General features: G+C 39.0%; 1 protein-coding gene across 2 annotated transcripts in view; it reads right to left on the minus strand.

Moving 5' to 3' along the window:
• LOC142519341 (protein AGENET DOMAIN (AGD)-CONTAINING P1-like) overlaps positions 1-20,913 on the minus strand; it is a 61,030-nt gene that overhangs the window by 26,747 nt on the left and 13,370 nt on the right. Inside the window, exon 3 of one of the 2 annotated variants that reach the window (XM_075622324.1) lies at positions 6,204-6,303. The exons of the other annotated variant lie outside the window; for it this stretch is intronic. Within the exon in view, the coding sequence (XP_075478439.1) occupies positions 6,274-6,303 (30 nt within the window). The 3' untranslated portion in view covers positions 6,204-6,273. Of the gene's footprint in view, positions 1-6,203; positions 6,304-20,913 lie in introns of those variants that run through there. 2 annotated transcript variants of the gene reach the window in all.

Consider the following 20,913-nt stretch of genomic DNA (forward strand, 5'->3'; position numbering starts at 1 on the left):
TATCTACGATTACCCAGATTCCATCATGCCCTTGTCTCGACTTGGGTAAACCAACCACAAAATCCATGGAAATATGATCCCATTTCCATTCCGGGATTTCTAATGGTAGGAGAAGCCCACCAGATCTCTGGTGTTCTGCTTTAACTTGTTGGCACACGTGACACTTAGAAACAAACATTGCCACGTCCTTCTTCATTCCATTCCACCAGAATTTCGTCTTCAAATCTCTGTACATCATGGTACAACCGGAATGGACTGAAAATTTTGACTTATGTGCGTCAGACATTACTTCTTGTAGAAGGTTATCGATATCGGGTACGCACAACCGTCCTTTCATCCACAAGGTTCATTTGTTATCCGTCTCGAATTCTGGTGATTTCCCTTCTTTAGCTTGCTCTTTCAGCTTCACTAATTCGAAATCTCTATCTTGACTCATTTTGATGGTCTCTCGAAGGCATGGTTGTGCTAAAAGTGACGCTAGTACTTTGTTCATATCCTTCCGACTCAAAGCATCGGCTACCTTGTTTGCTTTGCCTGGGTGGTAGCTTATCGTCAAGTCGTAGTCTTTCAAGAGTTCAATCCATCGTCTTTGCCTCATGTTTAACTCTTTCTGAGTGAACAAGTACTTGAGGCTTTGGTGATCAGTGAAAATCTCACACTTAGCACCATATAAATAGTGTCTTCAAATCTTTAGTGCGAACACTACTGCAGCTAATTCGAGGTCATGCACTGGGTAATTCTGTTCATACGGCTTCAACTGTCTTGACGCGTATGCAATCACCTTTCCCTCTTGCATGAGTACACATCCTAAACCTCCTTTAGATGCATCACTGTAGATTGTGAAGTCTTTGTCTTCCATCGGTAATACCAACACTGGCATGGAGGTAAGCTTCTTCTTCAAAGTCTCGAAGCTTTTCTCACAATCTTCACTCCATTGAAATTTAGAGTTCTTCTGTGTGAGTTTGGTGAGAGGTATTGCTATTGAAGAGAATCCTTCAACAAATTTTCGGTAATAGCCTGCTAATCCCAAGAAGTTTCGAATTTCTGTCACATTCTTTGGTCTAGGCCAATCCGAGATTGCCTCTACTTTCTTAGGGTCTACAGATACTCCTGCTGCTGATATTATTTGTCCCAAGAATGTGACGCTCTTTAGCCAAAATTCACATTTCTTGAACTTGGCGTACAGTTCCTTTTCTCTCAGTGTCTGGAGGGTGAGACGAAGATGTTCTTTGTGATCTTCCTCACTTGACGAATATACCAGAATATCGTCGATGAATACCACAACAAACTTGTCAAAAAACGGCTTGAACACCCTGTTCATGAGATCCATGAATACTGCCGGAGCGTTTGTTAATCCGAACGGCATCACCATGAACTCATAGTGTCCATACCTTGTTCGGAAAGCTGTCTTCAGAATATCGTCCGTCTTGACCTTGAGTTGGTGGTAGCCTGACCTTAAGTCGAGCTTGGAAAAGACCGTAGCTCCCTTGAGTTGGTCAAACAGGTCATCTATCCTCGGAAAGTGGGTACTTATTCTTGATTGTGATCTTATTCAGCTCTCTGTAATCGATACACAATCTCATGCTTCTATCCTTCTTCTTTACGAACAGAACAGGGGCTCCCCAAGGAGATGCGCTTGGTCGGATCTGCTTCTTATCCAACAACTCTTGAAGTTGCTCTTTGAGTTCTTTCAACTCTGCCGGAGCCATTCGGTATGGTGCTTTTGAGATTGGTGTAGAATTTGGTACTAAATTAATCTCAAATTCCACTTCGAAGTCGGGAAGTTCGTCAGGGAGTTCTTCAGGAAAGACATCCGGAAATTCTTGTACTACCGGAATCTCTTCTAGCGTACGTGTGGTTTCTTTCTTTACCTCGCTTAACATAGCCAGGTAAACTTCTTCTCCACATTTCATGGCTTTCCAAGTTTGAGAAGCAGAAAGAAGAGTCTTTCGTTCTTTTGTCTTACCATGAAATAGAAGTTTCTCTTGGTGTGGAGCTTGGATGGTTACCGTCTTTCTATGACAGTCTACTAAAGCATGATTCTTGGCTAACCAATCCATTCCAAGAATTACATCAAATTCCACCATGTTTAGTTGAATTAAGTCTGCCTTGAAACTCTGATTATCTATGAGAACACCAATATCCCGATATAGAGTGCGAGTTTCTAAAATTCGATTTGCAGGAGTTGCTACTCTATATGGTTCTTCTAAGTTATCAGGCTTAGCTCCTAACTTCTTGGCAAATCTCTTAGACATGAATGAATGCGTAGCACCACAATCAAATAACACATAAGCAGGTATATTATTGATTAGACTGGTACCAGCTACGACATCACTTGAGTTGTCGGCCTCTTCTTGAGTGATAGCATAAACTCGAGCATTTGGCTTGTTCTCCTTAGGCTTGTTTGGAGTTGTTCCTCCTGCTGGTCCGTTCCTTGGATCTGGAAGAGGACATTGAGCAATGCGATGGTCCATCTTTCCACAATGGAAACAAGCTTCCAGAATTCATACGACTATTCACCAATGTGGGTGAATCCGCAAGTTTGGCACTTGACTCCTTCTTTGCTTGATTGAGAAGAAGTGGTTCTTTGGGGGAGCACTGGTAGATTGGTTGCTTGAAAATCTAGGCCTCTTGAATTGCTGGCCCGATTGGTACTGGCTTGGCTGAGGACGTTTGAGTTTGTTCTCGCCTTCACGCCTCTTGATGTCATTCTCAACCCTGATGGCGGCTCCCATCAATTCATAAAAACTATTGGGCTCGATAACGGCAAGGGCAGATTGAATACGGCTGTTCAATCCCTTCTTGAAGCGATGCATCTTCAAGGCCTCGTCTCCCATGATGGTTGGGGAGTAAGTTCCCAATGAGTGGAACTTGGACGAATACTCTACCACTGTCATGTTTGGTTCTTGAACCAAGCTTTCAAATTCTGACAGCTTCTGCACTCGAACTGCTGTCGGGAAGTACTGCTTCAGAAATGCCTCTCGGAACCTTTGCCAAGTGATAGGTCATGCCCTTACCATAGCTGGTGAGACTCCTTCCCACTATTTGGCTGCTTTATCCACAAGAAAAGGTGTAATCACATCTACCTTGACCCCTTGTGGAACCTCAAGTAGTCGAACATGGTTCTCCACCTCCTTCATCCAATTTTGTCCGACCTCAGGATCGGAGCTTCCATCGAAGTTGGGGACTCTTGCTCTTCGGAGAGCCTCATAGTGCTGTTTCGTCCCATTCTGAGCTGGAGGTGTTGGCGGTGGCTGGTTAGCATTAGGGTTCACTAACCCTTGTAGCGTGGTTGCCACAATCGTGGCTATAGGCATCAAGTCCACCTGACTGAGGCCAACTGCTGGTGGTGGTTGTTGCTGTGCATCCTCATCATTGCGGTTGTTGTTACGGTTGCCGTAGCGAGGATTGCGATTGTTTCTAACTGGTCGTCCGTCCATTTCCTACAATTAAGAAAGTTCTAAGGTTGATGGCAGAATAGAGACTAAACAAAGGAATCACAATGATCGAGTAATTGCTCCAAAATTTAAATATGAACAAGGGATAGAAATAAATTTTTATTGATTCCTCAAGAAAGTGCAATTACAACGAAACATCGAAAATGAGAACATAAATGCAAATGGAACACGTGGTATTACAAAGAAAACCACTACTGATGTTCTAATCTATCACTTCTCCTAATCCCAAATCCATAGGATCCTCTTCGAGATCCTCCTCAGGTTCGTCTTGGTTGGCTATTACTGCTTGTAGGTGTTCAATATGACAATGCAGAACTGCATTCTGGTCACTAAGAACTTCAACAGTACTCTGCAACTCATGAATCTGTGCATCAGTCTGTTCGTTATACTGATTATGCTGGTGCACGAGTTGGTGATTTTGATCCTTGAGTATTTGGATCTTCTCAACTAGGTTATCACGTAACTCGATGAATTCTGCCACAGTCTCTTGGGAGGTTTCAAACTCTTCTTGAGTCTTCATATTCCTCTCTTCTGCTTCATGCAGATAGTGAGCATATCGTTGAACATCACACCTCAAGTGTTCTTCTCGACGCTCTAACTCGTCTTTGTCCAGCTCTAGGCAGTAGTTATGCTCCTTAAGTTTCTCTAGCTTCCTCTCTAAGCTCTTAATATAGTTACTCTGGTCAGTCATATCCTACATCCAAAACATGAGAGTGAAGGTTCAAAAATGATCTCAAAAATACAGATCAAGTTATAGACAAATACTTGAATGAACAAAATCAGTACTGCCTATACATTCAATAGAGGAAAATAGCTCAAAAATTTTCTGTCTCAGAATAGCATGAAAAATTTACTAAAAATTCTTCACATCAAGAACATGAATGGTACCAAGTTTGGTGTAAAACTGCTAAGCCGTTTGGAAATGAATATTCCTCAAAGTTTCGAAAAATTGGAAAATTTTACGGAAATGATGATATCACTAGGTTAGGTTCTCCTCGTCGAGAGCTTTCCAACGCCTACTTTTAATATAAAAAATTCCTCCTGGATCAAAAGTTATGGCCGTTTGAAGTTTGCGCGAAAAACACCTCAACTTCCATGCCATTTGCAAGGTCTACTGCATGCGCCTGCTGGAATTCCCTATCTACTGCAACTCTGATGCTATTGCAATCAGTCTGCTGCTTTTCCAGCACTGTTAGAACCAGTCTGCTGCATTCCGAGTTTACTGACCCAGTCTTCTGCATTCAGATCTACTGGTTTCCATCTACTGGTTCTGATTTCGAGCTACTGGTTTTGGTCTACTGATTTTTGGCCTACTGAAATTTTTTTTTCTACTCATTTCAGACATGTTGCCGAAACACTCAGAGCCCTACTGTATTCTGATTTGTTTCCCTACTGATTTTCCTAACTGTACATAGTCAGTCTATCATTTCAGTAGTCTATTACAGTAGTTTATTTTCAGTAGTCTATTACAGTAGCTTATTTCAGTAACCTTCAGGACTTAATTTCAGAACTCTATCAGAACTTATTATTTCTAGTTCCTCCTCCCTAGATTATGAAACCTGGTTCGCTCTGATACCACTACAATGTCACGCCCCGAGACGGAGGTTGGTTGACACTGGCGTTGCTCTCAAATTCACATTCGAAAACAACAAGCCTCAGAAGTACAGAATTCAAAAACCAGTCTTTTATTTATAATACTGAATATTCAATGTCTGATACAACTCAATTAATAATGTTTTACAGCGGAAATGTAAAACCAGAAATACAATGTCGGAACAGATGCAGCGGAATTTAAAATATGAATCAGAACTGAGAACAACAATCTTCATCACCAGCCCCAAAATTGAATCTGCTCTTCTTCTTCTAACTTTTTTTCCTCGTTCTTATCTGAGATGGGTTTGGTGGGTGAGTGATATGATTTTCACTCAGTAAGCAGGGGCGGAGAATAACTCCCAGTTTTCGAAATCATTTTCAACAGAAACAGTAATACAATAATATACAGAAACTCATCTTTTCAGAACAGAAATCAGAATTCAGAAATCACAGGTTTCCGAACAGAAATCAGAATTAGTAAGCACTGAGCACGTTAGTGAATTTCATGGCTAACTGATATCAGTCCCCTATATGTTCTCTCCTCTAAGGGGTGAGGCCAGAATCAGAATTCAGAAATGTTCAGAATATATATTCCTACCATTAGTTCACTAGGGAGTTTCAGTGCTTCAAAATCATATATCAGAAATCAAACATACAGAAACTGAACTTTAAAACAGAATTATCAAACGGATTTCAAGATATTTATACATAAGTCCACTTACAGTAATTTGCTAGAATTTCGGTTGAAGTCTACTGGAATTCTGGTTGCTCTTTCTACTGGATTCTACTGCTCGAAAATAAGTACTCCTTTAGCTCGAAAATTCAAGTGATGGTCTCAAGATTTGTGTAACCCAATTCAAAGGTTTGAGAGTGTTATTTATAGGCCAAATTCTGACTGTTAGCCTCCCAATTAATGACCATAATCTACCATTAACAGCCTTTATTCCATGTTAATGCTTCAGTTACAAGTCTAAGCTGAATCAGTAACTGTCTGCTGCTTTCTCGCTCTTCTGCTGCTGGATTCTGTCTGCTGGAAAATACATGTCTGCTGAAAAAATACCAGCTTCTGGAATATGAGTAGCTGTTGGAATTTTGATAGCTGCTGAAACATTTCCAGCTGCTGGAAATTCAGGTTCTCACAACCAAGTTCCAAGAATCTTGAACAAGCATGCTTGAGTCCTTTCCTTGTAGATTGCTATCACCTTCATCCACTTCTTTTCTCTTAAATCTTTGTGACCTTCCTCTTTATTTCCTGTAAACTGGTGAATTTAAGGGTTGATACAGAGTTTTTAAATAGTGTTTCTTGACCAATAGTTGTGCAAGCATGTGAGCAAGGATAACCACACTGCTTGAACATGCCACATGTACATGTCTTCTTCCTCAAGTTAACCACTTACTGTCCAAAAATACTTTGGGCAGACAAGCATTGAACTGATATTCTTGATTTCCTGAGTAGAATGCATAATAGTTCTTGAAAATCTTCTTATTTTTATTGATTGTCCTCAATATGTTGGGCCATATGTACCATCATATATATCCATTCCATCCTTTTTCTATTGCATTCACTTCATCAATTTATTTCATATACATTCCAGAATTTTGATGATTGGCTTGTCTTTTGCATCCAGGATTTAATTGTTGAATGACTCACAAAGATTGTGTTGAATTTTTTTATAGTCCATGGAAAACTAAATAGCTCATCTAGTGGGCTTTGAACATATCATTTTTATTTAAATGAGATGTATAAGGTCAAATTATTTTCGGAGTTCTGAATGTACGTGAAATCATGTTGTATCGTAAGAAGCTTTTCTTAACATCCTCTATTTATAGTCCTCTTTTCATTTTTCCGTTTAAAATTAGACTGTAGCTCATTAACGAAAAAGTACTGAAGTCGACGTCTTTTCTTGAATCATAGTACACTTCGATAAATTAGCAATTTGGCATTTTCCAAATGTGGAAAAAAAAAACGGTCTCTCACATAAAAAAGTGACTATCTCTAAGCTATGTCTTTTTAGGAAAACATTATGATCTTCTGATGTCTTGTTTAAAGTTCATGATTAGTTAGTCAACTTTTCTATAAAGTAGGTAAGATCCTTATAGATGTGTGGCTTGATCGGAAGATATCTTACTCCCCATTTTCAAATATGCTTTGATAGAATGAATGTTTGAGTGGTCTTATTACACAGACTTGTAAGCTCGAGCGGTCGAATAGATCACATATGCTACTAAAGCTAAAACGGTTGGATAATTTTATTTCATGAGATCGGTAAAACGACTTCTTCTTAATATTTATTAGAACAGTCGAGTATAGATATTACATGCAGAGACAGTTTGATTTAGTATAATAAGTTATTGTTTGTTATTATCAAAACTATGAGATCTAACATGTTAGATATATAAAAATGTTAAGAGATAGTTGTTATTTCACATTTATTTGAGTTTTTTTTTTTTTTTTTTTTGCAATTGTGAAAAACTTAAAAGGAGGTCATGTAGTTAACTCATATTTTTATATTATCAATTTTTTTAGTAATTAATACTAAGTTTCAAGATTATCATTAAATCAAAAGGAAAAATAATAATAAATAGACATCTACCAAATGTTTAATGATATAATGTTTAATCATATATATCCTTGGACCTTTACTTGTTACGATAGCGTAAGATTATGTTAATAATCACTACAAGAAAAAACAAAATCAACAACGTAACCGTTGTCGTGAATTTTTTAACAACGGTTTTAGTGAAAACCGTTGTCGTAAATTTTTCACTAAAACCGTTGTCGTAGACTTTTTAACAATGATTTTAGTGAGAACCGTTGTCGTAGATGCGTTTTTTTAAGCAAAAAGATCACGGTTAGAAAACCGTTGTCTTTTTGGGGGGTCAAAGACAACGGTTTTCTAAAAACTGTTGTCTTTGAGTGTTTTTTAGCGCGTTTTTTTGGACAATCGACAACAATTTTATAAAAACATTGTCGATTAGCGTGTCCAACAAACAACAATGGTTTTGTTATATTTAGCGGCGGTTTTGCTGAAAACCGTTGCAATTTCAACAAAACTGACAAAACCGTCGCTAACGTTAGCGACAATTTTGGCAAAATCGTCACTAATTTAAAACTTGCGATGGTTTTGCCAAAACAGTCGCTAAAGTTAGCGACGATTCTGGCAAAACCGTCGCAATTTTTAAATTAGCGACGGTTTAATAAAAAATCGTCGCAAATTGTCCTATAAATATCCGTTTTTTCACTCCATTTTCCTCTACAGCACTTAACAACACTAAAAAATTTCTCTCATTAAACTATATTAGTTTCGATTTAGGGTAAATTTTTTCGTTTCAATTTTTGTTAATTTTTAAGTGTTAGTTAAGATCATAAATATTATTAGTATAGTCTGATTGGTTTTTTTTAGATTTATTAAATTATTAAAAGTATTTTTTTAACTGAAAAACATAGTGACGGAAATCATGAAAAACCGTCGCTAAAATTAGCGATGGACTTTATGAAAAACCGTGGACCGTCGCGAATTTTAGTAGTGAATCCTATCAATTTCATGTTTACTTCTTTTTTTATGACTCGTACTAATTCGTAACGTTCATCCATATTTACCTAATTTAACCTTACATTTGATGATTTATCACAAATAAAAGGTGTGATTAATAATATTTTTACTAATACTCTTTTCAACTAAGGAAAAATACGTTAATACCCTTTACTTCCAAAAAAAAGTGTGTGAAAAGCTAATTTATAAAAATTATAAAATATAAATAAAAAATCAAATAATTTAATATATTATTAAATTAGGTAAATATATTTGATTTTTATCCTTATTCTTGAAATTTTTTTTACTCAATTTATTTATTTTTATTTTTAAAACAATGATAATATCTATACCCAAAAAATTTGGTAAATTAAAATAATTTATATGTAAATTAATAATAATTTACAATATTAAATCAAAAACATAATCTCAATTTTACAAATACAAACTAAAAATAAGATTATTTATTATAGTAAAGGGAAAAATTATAACTCATCACTTAATCATTATTTCAATCATAAAAATCGATCAAAATAAACATGTTATTTCTTATCATCATTATTTCACATCTGATAACATACGAGGATAAATGTCCACAATTGAATAAAATTAGTTTAATAGTCTCATTTATCCATGTATAATCACATCTTATTAAGTTAACGCAACCTTAGAATAATACCTCAACGGTGATATGATGTATTCAATTGTGGACATTTAACCTCGTAGGTGTGGAAGATATTTATTATAATTGGATTTCGAACCTGAGATCTCGTCATAAACTCTAGGCGCAATTACCAGTCCGGAAATAGTTTAGATGATCATGAAAGCGGGTTATTTGTATATTTTGTCACTTATCATTACCCTAGAAACATATTCAATCAGTCAGATTTATAATTTTCATAATTGATTCATTAATTTTTAAATTGGAACAACTATTCTCAGATGAGTAAAGCACCGGGTAAATTGTGAACAACTCCTCTGTGAAATCTGAAAGCATAATAATCTCCCATGCAAAATAAACGGGTGTTTATTCCTTATGTTTTTTTATATAAAAAAACATACTCTTACACCCTATAAAAATATTAATTTGATTGTAACAAAAAAAAAGTTCATCATTTTTATGCACATAATTCAAAATTTAATCAGTATAAATGAATATAAATCACATTATTTCGAATTGTGGTATTTTAACTTTATTTATTTGGTCATTTTATAGTGTCATGTCGCAAAAACTATTAAATTTTAACTATAAAAAGATTGTTGTATGGTTTTGATGACAAGTTTTGTACATTTAAACATATAAAATATTGTGAATTATACATTTTCCGAAGTATTAAAAGCACGCAAATCTAAAATCATGAAATTGAGATTATTTGTACTTCTTTTTAAAAATTATAGAGGGTTAATCGTTTATTTATTTTCACATAGAGTTATCAGTTATTTTGATATTTCATAAAAAGGTTGTAATCTAGAGAGACGATATTGTCAGCGGGAAATGTTGATATGTGAAGTATACACGTTTTATTTTAGACATTAACATTTGGAGGAAGATAGGTATCTTGTGAGACGGTCTCACGAATCTTTATCTGTGAGACAGATCAATTATACCGATATTCACAATAAAAAATAATACTCTTAGCATAAAAGTAATATTTTTTCATGTATAACCCAAATAGGATAAATGTCTCAGAAAATATGATCTGTGAGACCGTCTCATATAAATTTTTGCCTTGAAAGAATAATTTGGACATAGAAATTCTTGCATTAGTAATGTTTGTTAATGGACTAAGTTAATAACTTGATTGACTCACCTCACACCTCACCTTCAATGCCACAAGTTATCTTAGGTAGTGCTTGTGAAAATGTTTCATTCGCCTTAAAATTTTTTTTTTAAAAAATTGTTTTTGTGTTTTTAATTCCCAAAATTTGCATATATTTTGGTGTCCATCTGATTCATTGTTCATATCACTTATGATGTTCCGCTGCGATATTATCTCTTTTATTTCCGTGATATCCCAACAACTGGTATCAGAGCAGTTTCTCAAATACTATATGAAGTCCTCATATGCTCTGTGGTTGCAGCTTAGTCTGAACTTCCACATCAGAAAAGGCTTTCAAGACAGTATTAGGGAAGTTATTCTTTTGTGTTCAAGCTTTGACGATTAATTCGTTAGTAGCAGTCACAAAAGATGGAGGTACACACAAGTAAGATGATTAGCCTTAATGGCTCTAATTATCAACTTTGGAAAAGTAAGATGAAAGACCATCTACTCGTCACCAAGATGAACATACTGGTGTTCAGCGAATCTAAACCAGATGATAAATCAGATGCTGAATGGAACTTCGAGCACGAACAAGTCTGTTGGTACATCCGACAATTTGTCGATGACAATGTAGACAATCATATTTGTAACGAAATACATGCTCGTACACTTTGGACGAGGCAACAATAAATTGTTCTATTTGAGCAAACTTGTCCAGGTTCGATATAAAGAAAGAACTCTGGTCGCAGATCATCTGAATGAGATTCAAGGATTCGTAGAGCAGTTATCAAGTATGAGCATAAAACTTGATGACGAGATGATAGTTCTGATTGTGCTAACTTCATTGCCAGAGTCTTGGGAGACTCTGAAGGTATCACTCACGAGCACAGCACCAGGAGAAGTCGTGAGTATGGACTTCATCAGAGTGGCATCTTGAATGAAGAGATGAGGCAGAGATCTCAAAGATCTACCTCCCAGTCAGATGTATTGGCTGCTGAGTCGAGGGAGAGAAGCAAGATCAGGAAAAACACAAATCAGAAGCCAAGAAGAAGCAAGTCCTCAGGGAGATATACCAACATAAAGTATTATCGCTGTGGAGAAAACGAACATATTAAAAAATACTGTCGACAACCAAAAAACAAACAAGAAACCGATGATGATCAAAAAAACGCCATTGACGAATTCAATGTTGTTCACGAGCTAGAGCAGGAATCCGTAAATTTGGCAACTCAAATACCTAGTTGGGTGATCGATAATGGAGCAACAGTCCACATCACATCTCGAATGCTTTATATCCTATACACAAGGAGACTTTGGTGTGGTGAGGATGGGGAATAACTACTGATAAGCACGAATTATATAACATTTTAGGGACTTTATTTTGTCGTATTCGTGCTTATCTGGCGTTTTTATTCCGAGTTTCGCGCTTATTTCGTCTCATTATAGCTATTTGCAGGTTTGACCAAAAGAGGATGAAAGCCAAAGAAATGAAAGAAAAGTCAAGCTTCGTAATGCCATGTCAGATATACCCGGAAAAATAGCAAAAGAAGGCCACCCGGACCCATACACGGACCCCGTGTAAGGGTCCGTACCTCAGAAGCCGAAGGAAGACAATTACAGAGTCTACATGGACCCCTGACGGACCGATATCCGGGGTCCGTGTCGGCTATCTTCGAGAGAACAAAAATCCAGAGTGTACACGGAGCCCGGGACAGACCTCTACACGGGGTCCATGTCCAGTATTCCGGAAGAAACGTTGGACAGAGTCTACACGGACCCTTTCCCTGATGCATGCACGGGGTCCGTGTATGTGATATCAGATCCAAAATTTTGCGCAGATTTGATGTAGATTTGAAGGAATAAAAAGAAGAAAATAGAAGATAATAGGGGACTTTTTCCGGATCGAGAACGGGGAGCCGAAAAGGAGAGAACTTTGGCATCGTTGAAGACGGCGACGACTTAGGAGAAAAGGAAGAGAATTCGCGCACTTCTCACGCAAGAACCGCGCACCATCACTGAGATTTTCTCTTCTCTTTCGTTTTCTTATTTTCAGTCATGAATTCGAATATTAGATTTGACTTTAGTTTCGAGTTTATGGAGTAGTTTTTCTTGTGATCGGGACCAGGATAGGGACAAACGATTGATTTTGTTTATTCGTCGGATTGTTTGATTTATAAAATTATTTTATGTTATTGATTAATGTTTGCATAATCTTCGTGCTTTTAATCTGGCCAATTATTTGCATGTTTGTCGTTCGATCTTGACTCGAAAATGAATAGATTGAAATTAGCTTCAAAAACATTAATCAACACACGGTTAAACCGACTAGAAATAATATTCGGTTTCAGTGTGCGATTTTAGGTGACAGCTGTAATTCTATCGTTGATAAATGCGTTTTTGTTTAATTAAATTCAATAAAAAATAATTGGACTGTTAAATGAAAATAGGATTATAAATTCTAGAAATAGGTTTATAGTTAAATTAGAGGATTGCATCGTGACTTCGAATAATATGTAGTTAAATAATTCCAGTGCATGATAATAATCAGAGTTTGTTACCGTCGTGTGTTCCCGGTCATTTTATTTAAATTTGAAAATCCCCAAGTCCCAAGTTTTTCTGCCAATTTGATTTTAATCATTAATTTAGCATAAATTAGTTTAATTTAATTAGTTTAAATAATCTCCAAATCACTTATTATCGTTGCCTAGATTAAATTAAATAATTTAAATCTTAGTACTTAAATAGTAGTCTATGTTGGATCGATACTTGGACTTGTCGTCCAATTACTATAACTTGACCTAGTCCGCTTGCTATAATTAATCCCAACCGAAACAATCGGTCAAGTTTTTGGCGCCGTTGCCGGGGACTATTTATTTAATATTAGGATAAATTATTTGTTTGAGACTAGACTTTTATTCTTAGTTTTAAATTTTTCATGTTTTTTCTTTAGCATTTTAATTAATTTTGTTTCAGATTTTTATACTCTTTCGGAGCTTAGATTGTGCACTTAAATTTTTGATTTCAGGGGTTAGCTCGTGTTATATGAGCCGTGCTCAAGACGTCAGGAACCTGGTGCCACTTGATCTTGAGATTGAAAGCACTCTCCGCAGTATCCGCAGAGCTCGAAGGAATAACAATTTGACTCTGGAATTTGAATCTGAAGCAGAATCTGAAATAGACCGTAAACCAGAATTTGAAGACATGGCCGGAGAATAGGATAATCATACTTTAATGGAGCTTCATAGGCCAGCATTTGGAGGTTATGGCTCTAGTATTGTCCGCCCTACAATTCAAGCGAATACATTCAAACTTAAGCCCGCCATCATCCAAATGATTCAAATGCAAGTTAAATTCGGGGGATCACCATCTGAAGATCCCAATGCACATCTGGAGAACTTTCTGTCGATCTGTGATACGATTAAGTGCAATGGGGTGAGTACTGATGCCATTCGACTCAGATTATTTCCATTCTCCCTGCAAGGAGAAGCTATGGAGTGGCTTCGAGACCTTCCAGCTGGTTCTATTACTACATGGGATGGGCTAGTTGAGGTCTTCATGCACAGGTATTTTCCCCCAACTAAGATTACACAGTTGAGAAACGAAATCACATCATTTAGACAGAGAGATGGGGAATCACCGAATTCAGCATGGGCGAGGTTTAAGAAGATGTTGAGGATGTGCCCGAGACATGGCTTTTCAATAGGCCAGCAGTTTGAGACATTCTATTATGGGGTGGATCCTTCTGTGAGATCTATGCTTGATGCGGCAGCAAACGGAAGCTTATACAGAAAAACGCCAACCGCAGCACTTGAAATCATCTCGAATATGGCAGAAAGCAATGTGGGTTGGCAAGATAACCGAAGGGAGAAGAAGGTCGGATTCCTTGAGATGGATGCTTTGACAGCGATTACAACGAAACTTGATGGATTGACACATCAGATGGCACAGTTACAAGCACAGAAGTCAATACCAGTCAAGTCAGTGAATCAGATTCAAGGAAGTGCTGAAATGGTTGGGGGTTCATCTAGTGACATGCCAATCATGCCAGATATGTCTTGTGAGGGAATACAGTGCTTTGGAGGGGATTCAGTAAATTATGTGGGAAACCAGGGTCGTCAGCAATATAATCCATACAGTTTCTCATATAATCTGGGTTGGAGGAATCATCCGAATTTTGGTGGAGACCGTCAGAAAATTTTGTTGAGCCACCACATTTTAATCCTCCACAACATCCTACACAGCAAAAGCCTCCTCAGCAACCACCTAAACCTCCGCAAGGTGCTGGACCTTATATGCCACCCGGTTTCAAGCCACAAGATAGCAAGTCAAACCTTGAGGACATGCTTGCAAAGTACATAGCCGGGAATGAGATGAGATGGCAAAACCATGATGCCATGATGCAAAGAGTGGAGACGCAACTAGGGCAATTAGCGACACAAATGGCTACACGAGCTCCGGGTACACTACCTAGTGACACGGAAAAGAATCCAAAAGGTGTCAATGCAGTCACGGTGACGTCTCCCATAAAGCAGGAAGTGATCGATGTTGAAGGCGATGTGAAGGAGAAGGAATTATCCAAGCAAAGGTCAGAGGACGCAAGGGAGAAAGGTAAGTCTCTAAACTCAAACTCCAATATTGATATTAATTCACTCCCTTTTCCCCAAAGAGCTAAGAAACTGCAATTGGATACTCAATTTTCAAAATTTCTTGAGATTTTCAAAAAGCTGCATATAAATATCTCATTTGCAGAAGCTTTAGCTCAAATGCCCTCATATGCAAAATTTCTTAAAGAGATTTTATCAAACAAGAGGAAATTGGTTGACTTTGAGACAGTTAAGCTTTCGGAGGAATGTTCTGCAATTTTACAAAATAAACTCCCTCTGAAGCTTAAGGATCCAGGTAGTTTCTCTATCCCTTGTACTATTGGAACTTCGAATTTTAGTAAAGCTTTGTGTGACTTAGGTGCAAAGCATTAACTTGATGCCATACTCATGTTTTGAGAAGCTGAAAATAGATGAAGTGAAGCCAACTACAATTTCCTTACAGTTAGCAGATAGATCAAAAAAATATCCTAGGGGAGTTGTAGAGGATGTGTTAGTAAAGGTTGACAAGTTCATTTTTCCGGTTGATTTTGTTGTGTTGGATATGGCAGAGGATCGTGAGATTCCTCTTATTTTAGGAAGACCGTTTTTAGCCACTGGGAAAGCTCTGATAGATGTACAAAAGGGTGAGTTGGTGTTGAGACTGAATGATGAGAGTGTGGTGTTTAATGTTTTTCAGTCCATCAAATATCCTAATGATACATCTGATTGTTTTAGAATTGATGCTACTGACGAGCTTGTTGAGTGTGGTTTGCAGGAAGTGATAGGCGAAGATCCTTTGGAGATTTGTTTGACTGATTCATGCTCAGGAGAGTTGGAAAATGAGGATATTAAGGAATACATGCAGTATCTGGAAGCAGGCAGACCAATTTCCAAGACGGTAAATTATAGGATTGGGGAGCTTGGGCATATCCCAAAACCTTTAAAGTCATCCATCGAAGAAGCCCCAATCCTAGAGATGAAACCTCTTCCTTCGCACTTAAAATATCTGTTTTTGCTTGATAATAATAAATTGCCAGTAATTGTTTCGTCTACTTTGACAGGTATGGAGGAAGAAAAGCTGTTGCGAGTCTTGAGAGATAACATCAAAGCCATAGGTTGGAGTATTGCAGACATAAAGGGGATCAGCTCCTCCATGTGCATGCACAAAATTCTGATGGAGGCCGACCACAAGACATCTACCTAACCTCAAAGACGTCTAAACCCGGCTATGCAAGAGGTGGTGAAGAAAGAGGTGATAAAACTACTGGACGCAGGTATTATTTACCCGATTTCTGATAGTAGGTGGGTTAGTCCAGTGCAAGTTGTTCCGAAAAAAGGTGGGATCACTGTTGTGAAGAATGAAAATAATGAATTAATTCCTACCAAAACTGTTACGGGCTGGCGTGTTTGCATTGATTATAGAAAACTTAATGACGCCACCCGTAAAGACCACTTTCCCCTCCCCTTTATTGATCAAATGTTGGAAAGATTAGCTGGACACTCTTTTTACTGTTTCCTGGATGGTTATTCGGGTTTATATGCAAATTCCCATTGATCCTGAAGATCAGGAGAAAACCACTTTTACATGTCCTTACGGGACATTTGCATATAAACGAATGTCATTCGGTCTATGTAATGCACCAGCAACTTTCCAACGCTGCATGATGGCGATTTTTCATGACATGATTGAGGATTTTATAGAAATATTCATGGATGACTTTTCTGTCTTTGGATCTTCATTTGATACTTGTTTGACTAATTTGTCTAAGGTCTTAGAGAGATGTGAGGAGTCAAATCTGGTCTTGAATTGGGAAAAATGCCATTTCATGGTGAGAGAGGGGATTGTGTTGGGGCACAAAATTTCTGAAAATGGGATCGAAGTTGATAAGGCAAAGATTGAAGTAATTGAAAAACTCCCAGCCCCAACAAACATCAGAGCAGTGCGTAGTTTTCTAGGACATGCAGGGTTTTATAGACGCTTTATCAAAGATTTTTCCTGCATTGCTAAGCCTTTGACCAACTTACTGATAAAAGATGTGCACTTTGATTTTTCTGATGAGTGTGTGCAGGCATTTCAGATTTTGAAGGAGAAATTGATCACCGCACCTGTGATGATAGCACCTGATTGGGGCTCGCCATTTGAGGTGATGTGTGACGCAAGTGACACAGCTCTAGGAGCAGTGTTGGGCCAAAAGAGGGATAAATGCATTCATGTCATCTACTATGCGAGCATGACACTGTCCGCTGCCCAACTGAACTATGCTACTACAGAGAAGGAGCTTCTTGCTGTGGTTTTTGCTCTGGATAAGTTTAGATCGTATTTGATAGGGAGCAAAGTTGTAGTGCATACCGATCATTCAGCCTTGAAATATTTGATGGCTAAGAAAGATGCAAAACCATGGCTAATTCGTTGGATTCTTCTTTTGCAGGAATTCGACCTGGAGATAATCGATAGGAAGGGGACAGAGAATCAAGTTGCAGACCATCTCTCGCGATTGGAAAATCCTAGCCCAGGTAATGATATTATTCGCGATGAATTCCCGGATGAACAACTTTTTGAAATCAACAGTTTACCATGGTATGCCGATTTTGTGAATTATCTATCAAGTAAATTCATTCCTCCCCATTTTACTTATCAACAAAAGAAGAAGTTTTTCTCAGATCTGAAGTATTATTTGTGGGAGGATCCTTATTTGTTCAGAATATGTGCAGACGGTATAATCCGGAGATGTATCCCCCAAGAAACGGTAAGAGAAATTTTGTTTCATTGTCATGCTGGTCCGGCTGGACGCCATTTTGGGGCAACCAGAACTGCGTCCAAAGTACTTCAGTCTTGTTTTTATTGGCCTACTTTGTTTAAGGATGCGCATGAATATGTCGCAAAATGTCCAGATTGTCAGCGCACAGGTAATATCTCCAGGAGACATGAATTACCTCTCAATAATATTCTTGTATGTGAATTATTTGATGTGTGGGGTATCGATTTCATGGGTCCATTCCCAGTTTTTTTTGGGAACAAGTATATTTTGGTGGCTGTAGATTACGTGTCAAAATGGGTGGAGGCACTAGCATGCAAAACGAATGATTCTAGGGTTGTCGTTCAATTTCTCATGAAAAATATTTTCTCACGTTTTGGCACACCTAGAGCCATTATTAGCGACGGGGGTACTCACTTTTGCAATCGTCAGTTTGACAGTCTGTTGGCCAAGTATGGGGTCCGATATAAGGTGGCCACACCTTATCACCCTCAAACTAGTGGCCAAGTCGAGGTATCAAACAAAGAACTTAAACGCATTCTCGAGAAGACTGTCAGTGCTTCAAGGAAAAAATGGTCTAGAAAACTCGACGATGCACTTTGGGCTTACCGCACTGCTTTTAAAACCCCCATTGGCATGTCCCCTTTTAAATTGTTGTATGGGAAGTCGTGTCACCTACCTGTTGAACTTGAACATAAGGCTTATTGGGCTACTAAATTCTTGAATTTTGATGCTAAAGCCACAGGTGACGAGAGAGTTCTGCAGCTGAATGAATTGGACGAGTTTCGGTTGGAGGCTTACGAAAATGCCAAGCTTTACAAAGAGAAAACAAAACGTTGGCATGATCAGAACATAGTCCATCGAGAATTTGTGGTGGGACAACTGGTCCTATTATATAATTCTTGCCTGAAATTGATGCCGGGTAAGTTGCGTTCACGGTGGTCAGGACCATATACCATCACGCAAGTGTTCCTCTACGGGACAGTAGAGATCACTAGTGAAGCAACTGGACCTTTCAAAGTAAATGAGCATAGGCTGAAGGTTTATCATGGTGGTGCCATACCCGATTAGCCGACCACAGTGGATCTGCAGAATCCAAACTGAATCAAGGGAGTACAGTCAGGCTATCGACTCTAAATTTAGCGCTTGCTGGGAGGCAACCCAGCGTTTTATTTTAGTTTTCTTTCTTTTTGTTTTATGCATTATTCGTGAACTAATCTCAGTTGATGGTGGTGCAGGTCATTTATTCACTGGCGATGGGATTTCTTAAGTGTGGAGATTCTATTAGGACGGGCAGATTCCGAGCGTAAAATAAACCAGGGAAGTTTCTGTACAATTCTTGCATCGTGTGTGCTTGATTGAGTTCCAACTTTAATGGGTAGAATTATATAATTGTATATTCCTGGCTTTGCATACGTATTTGGTTCTAGTATGTTAAAAAAAAAGAAAAAAATAATAATAATTAATATTTGATTCCCGAGTCTGAACGGACCATCTCCCGGACCCCTACACGGGGTCCGTGTCTCTCAATTTCAAAAATGCCGATTTCGAGAGTCGACACGGACCTTTACACGGACCCCCACACGGGGTCCGTGCCCTCTAATTTCAGGCAATGCTCAGAATAAAATCGCGATTTCCCTTGCCAAAATCCCTAAACCCCTAAAATCTCCCCTCCTTCAACCTCCAGCCGGCACCACTCACCGCCACTCACCACCACTCACCTCCACTCGCCGCCACTCACAGCCACCACTCGCCGCCGGCCACCTAACAACACCGTGCCATCACCTCTTACTTTCCGGTAAGCGTAGTTTTCCCTTAACTCCAATATTCGCCTAGCCACGTTGGGATCTTGTGCCATCTATTTGATTATTACTTGGGTCTTCTTCTTCGATTATAAGAGTGTCGGATTTTGCTTGTTTAAGGGCTGTTTTATCATACTTTGGTTTAGTTTTGGGATTGAATTGTTATTGGAGGCTATTGCCCGTAGATTGGGGGTGTTGTTTTCTTATCCTTGCGTTGGTGTTGGATTGTGTATTGTGTTGGTTGTTTGAGATCAGTTGGGTTGTGTTTCTGAGTTGGGAATACTGTGCTTCATTGATTGCCCATTTCATTCTAGCCGTTTACAGTGCAATGCCTCCTCGTCGAAATTCTTGTAAGCGTGCTCGGACCGGTGCCTCGTCATCTTCTGGATCCGCCAGGTTGGCCTTTGATAGTTCTAAGTTCACCAGTCGAGAAAACTTTGAATGGTACTCGGCGCTGCACGAGAACTCAATTATTGTTGAGCGGTCTATTCATCCAAGGATCGACGCCGAGGTACCACTGAGGGCGGAATTTGATAAGTTTGGTTGGGGACCTCTCTTGGACATCTCCGGCCCATATTATCCCGATCTGGTGTGGCAATTCTACGCCAATGTTGAGGAGAGGGGCACGACAGGGCTGCAACATTTGCGCACGTGCGTCAAAGGCGTGCCGATTGAGGTGACCAGCACATACTTGGCTGCGATTCTAAATGTCCCTAATGAAGGGCCGCCATTGTCCTTCAATCAGTTAGATATCTTCTTTTCGGACCTCACCTTCCGGATCCCGGAAGCCCGGCGCCGGCTCCAGTACCATACATCTCCTACCGGCTCCCGCTCCAGTGTCCTCCCGACATCCCTCCCGCTACTTGATCGCTTGATTTGTTACTTCACGGGAGCGAACATTATCCCGCGGAAGGCCGGTAACAACGAGGTGCGTCATATGAACCTTTACATCATAGATAAGATGCTGAATGGTTTAGGGGCAATTCCTGCAATCCCAGTGGCGTCTATCATCATTTCTCCGCTCCGTCGCCCATGTGGATCCCACGAAGAATAAGACACCATACGCCCCTTTCCCGATCATCATTTCTCGCATTTTGGCGGCCCATGGTGTCGATTTCACGGGCGAGACCTTTTTCCTCCCGACCTCCACTCAGATGCTGTCACCCCAGGCCATGCAGGGGATGTATTTCATTTTCAGACAGAGTGCTTGGTACCGGAACCCTGGGAGTCGCCATATCACTCCTCATCCTCGTGACCCGCCGGTGCCTCCACCTACACTCAATGACCGCGCCTGAGAAGATCGTGTCGAGGAAGAAGCGGCATTGGATGCCCGAGCTGGCCCTCAAGCTGGTATACCCCCTCGACAGCGCACCTCGCGAGTCAGACGTCAGTTTTACTCGTCTTTACTTGATTGCATGGACGACA

This window comes from Primulina tabacum, chromosome 11 (genome assembly GCF_025594145.1).
Source record: "Primulina tabacum isolate GXHZ01 chromosome 11, ASM2559414v2, whole genome shotgun sequence".
Lineage (NCBI taxonomy): Eukaryota > Viridiplantae > Streptophyta > Magnoliopsida > Lamiales > Gesneriaceae > Primulina > Primulina tabacum.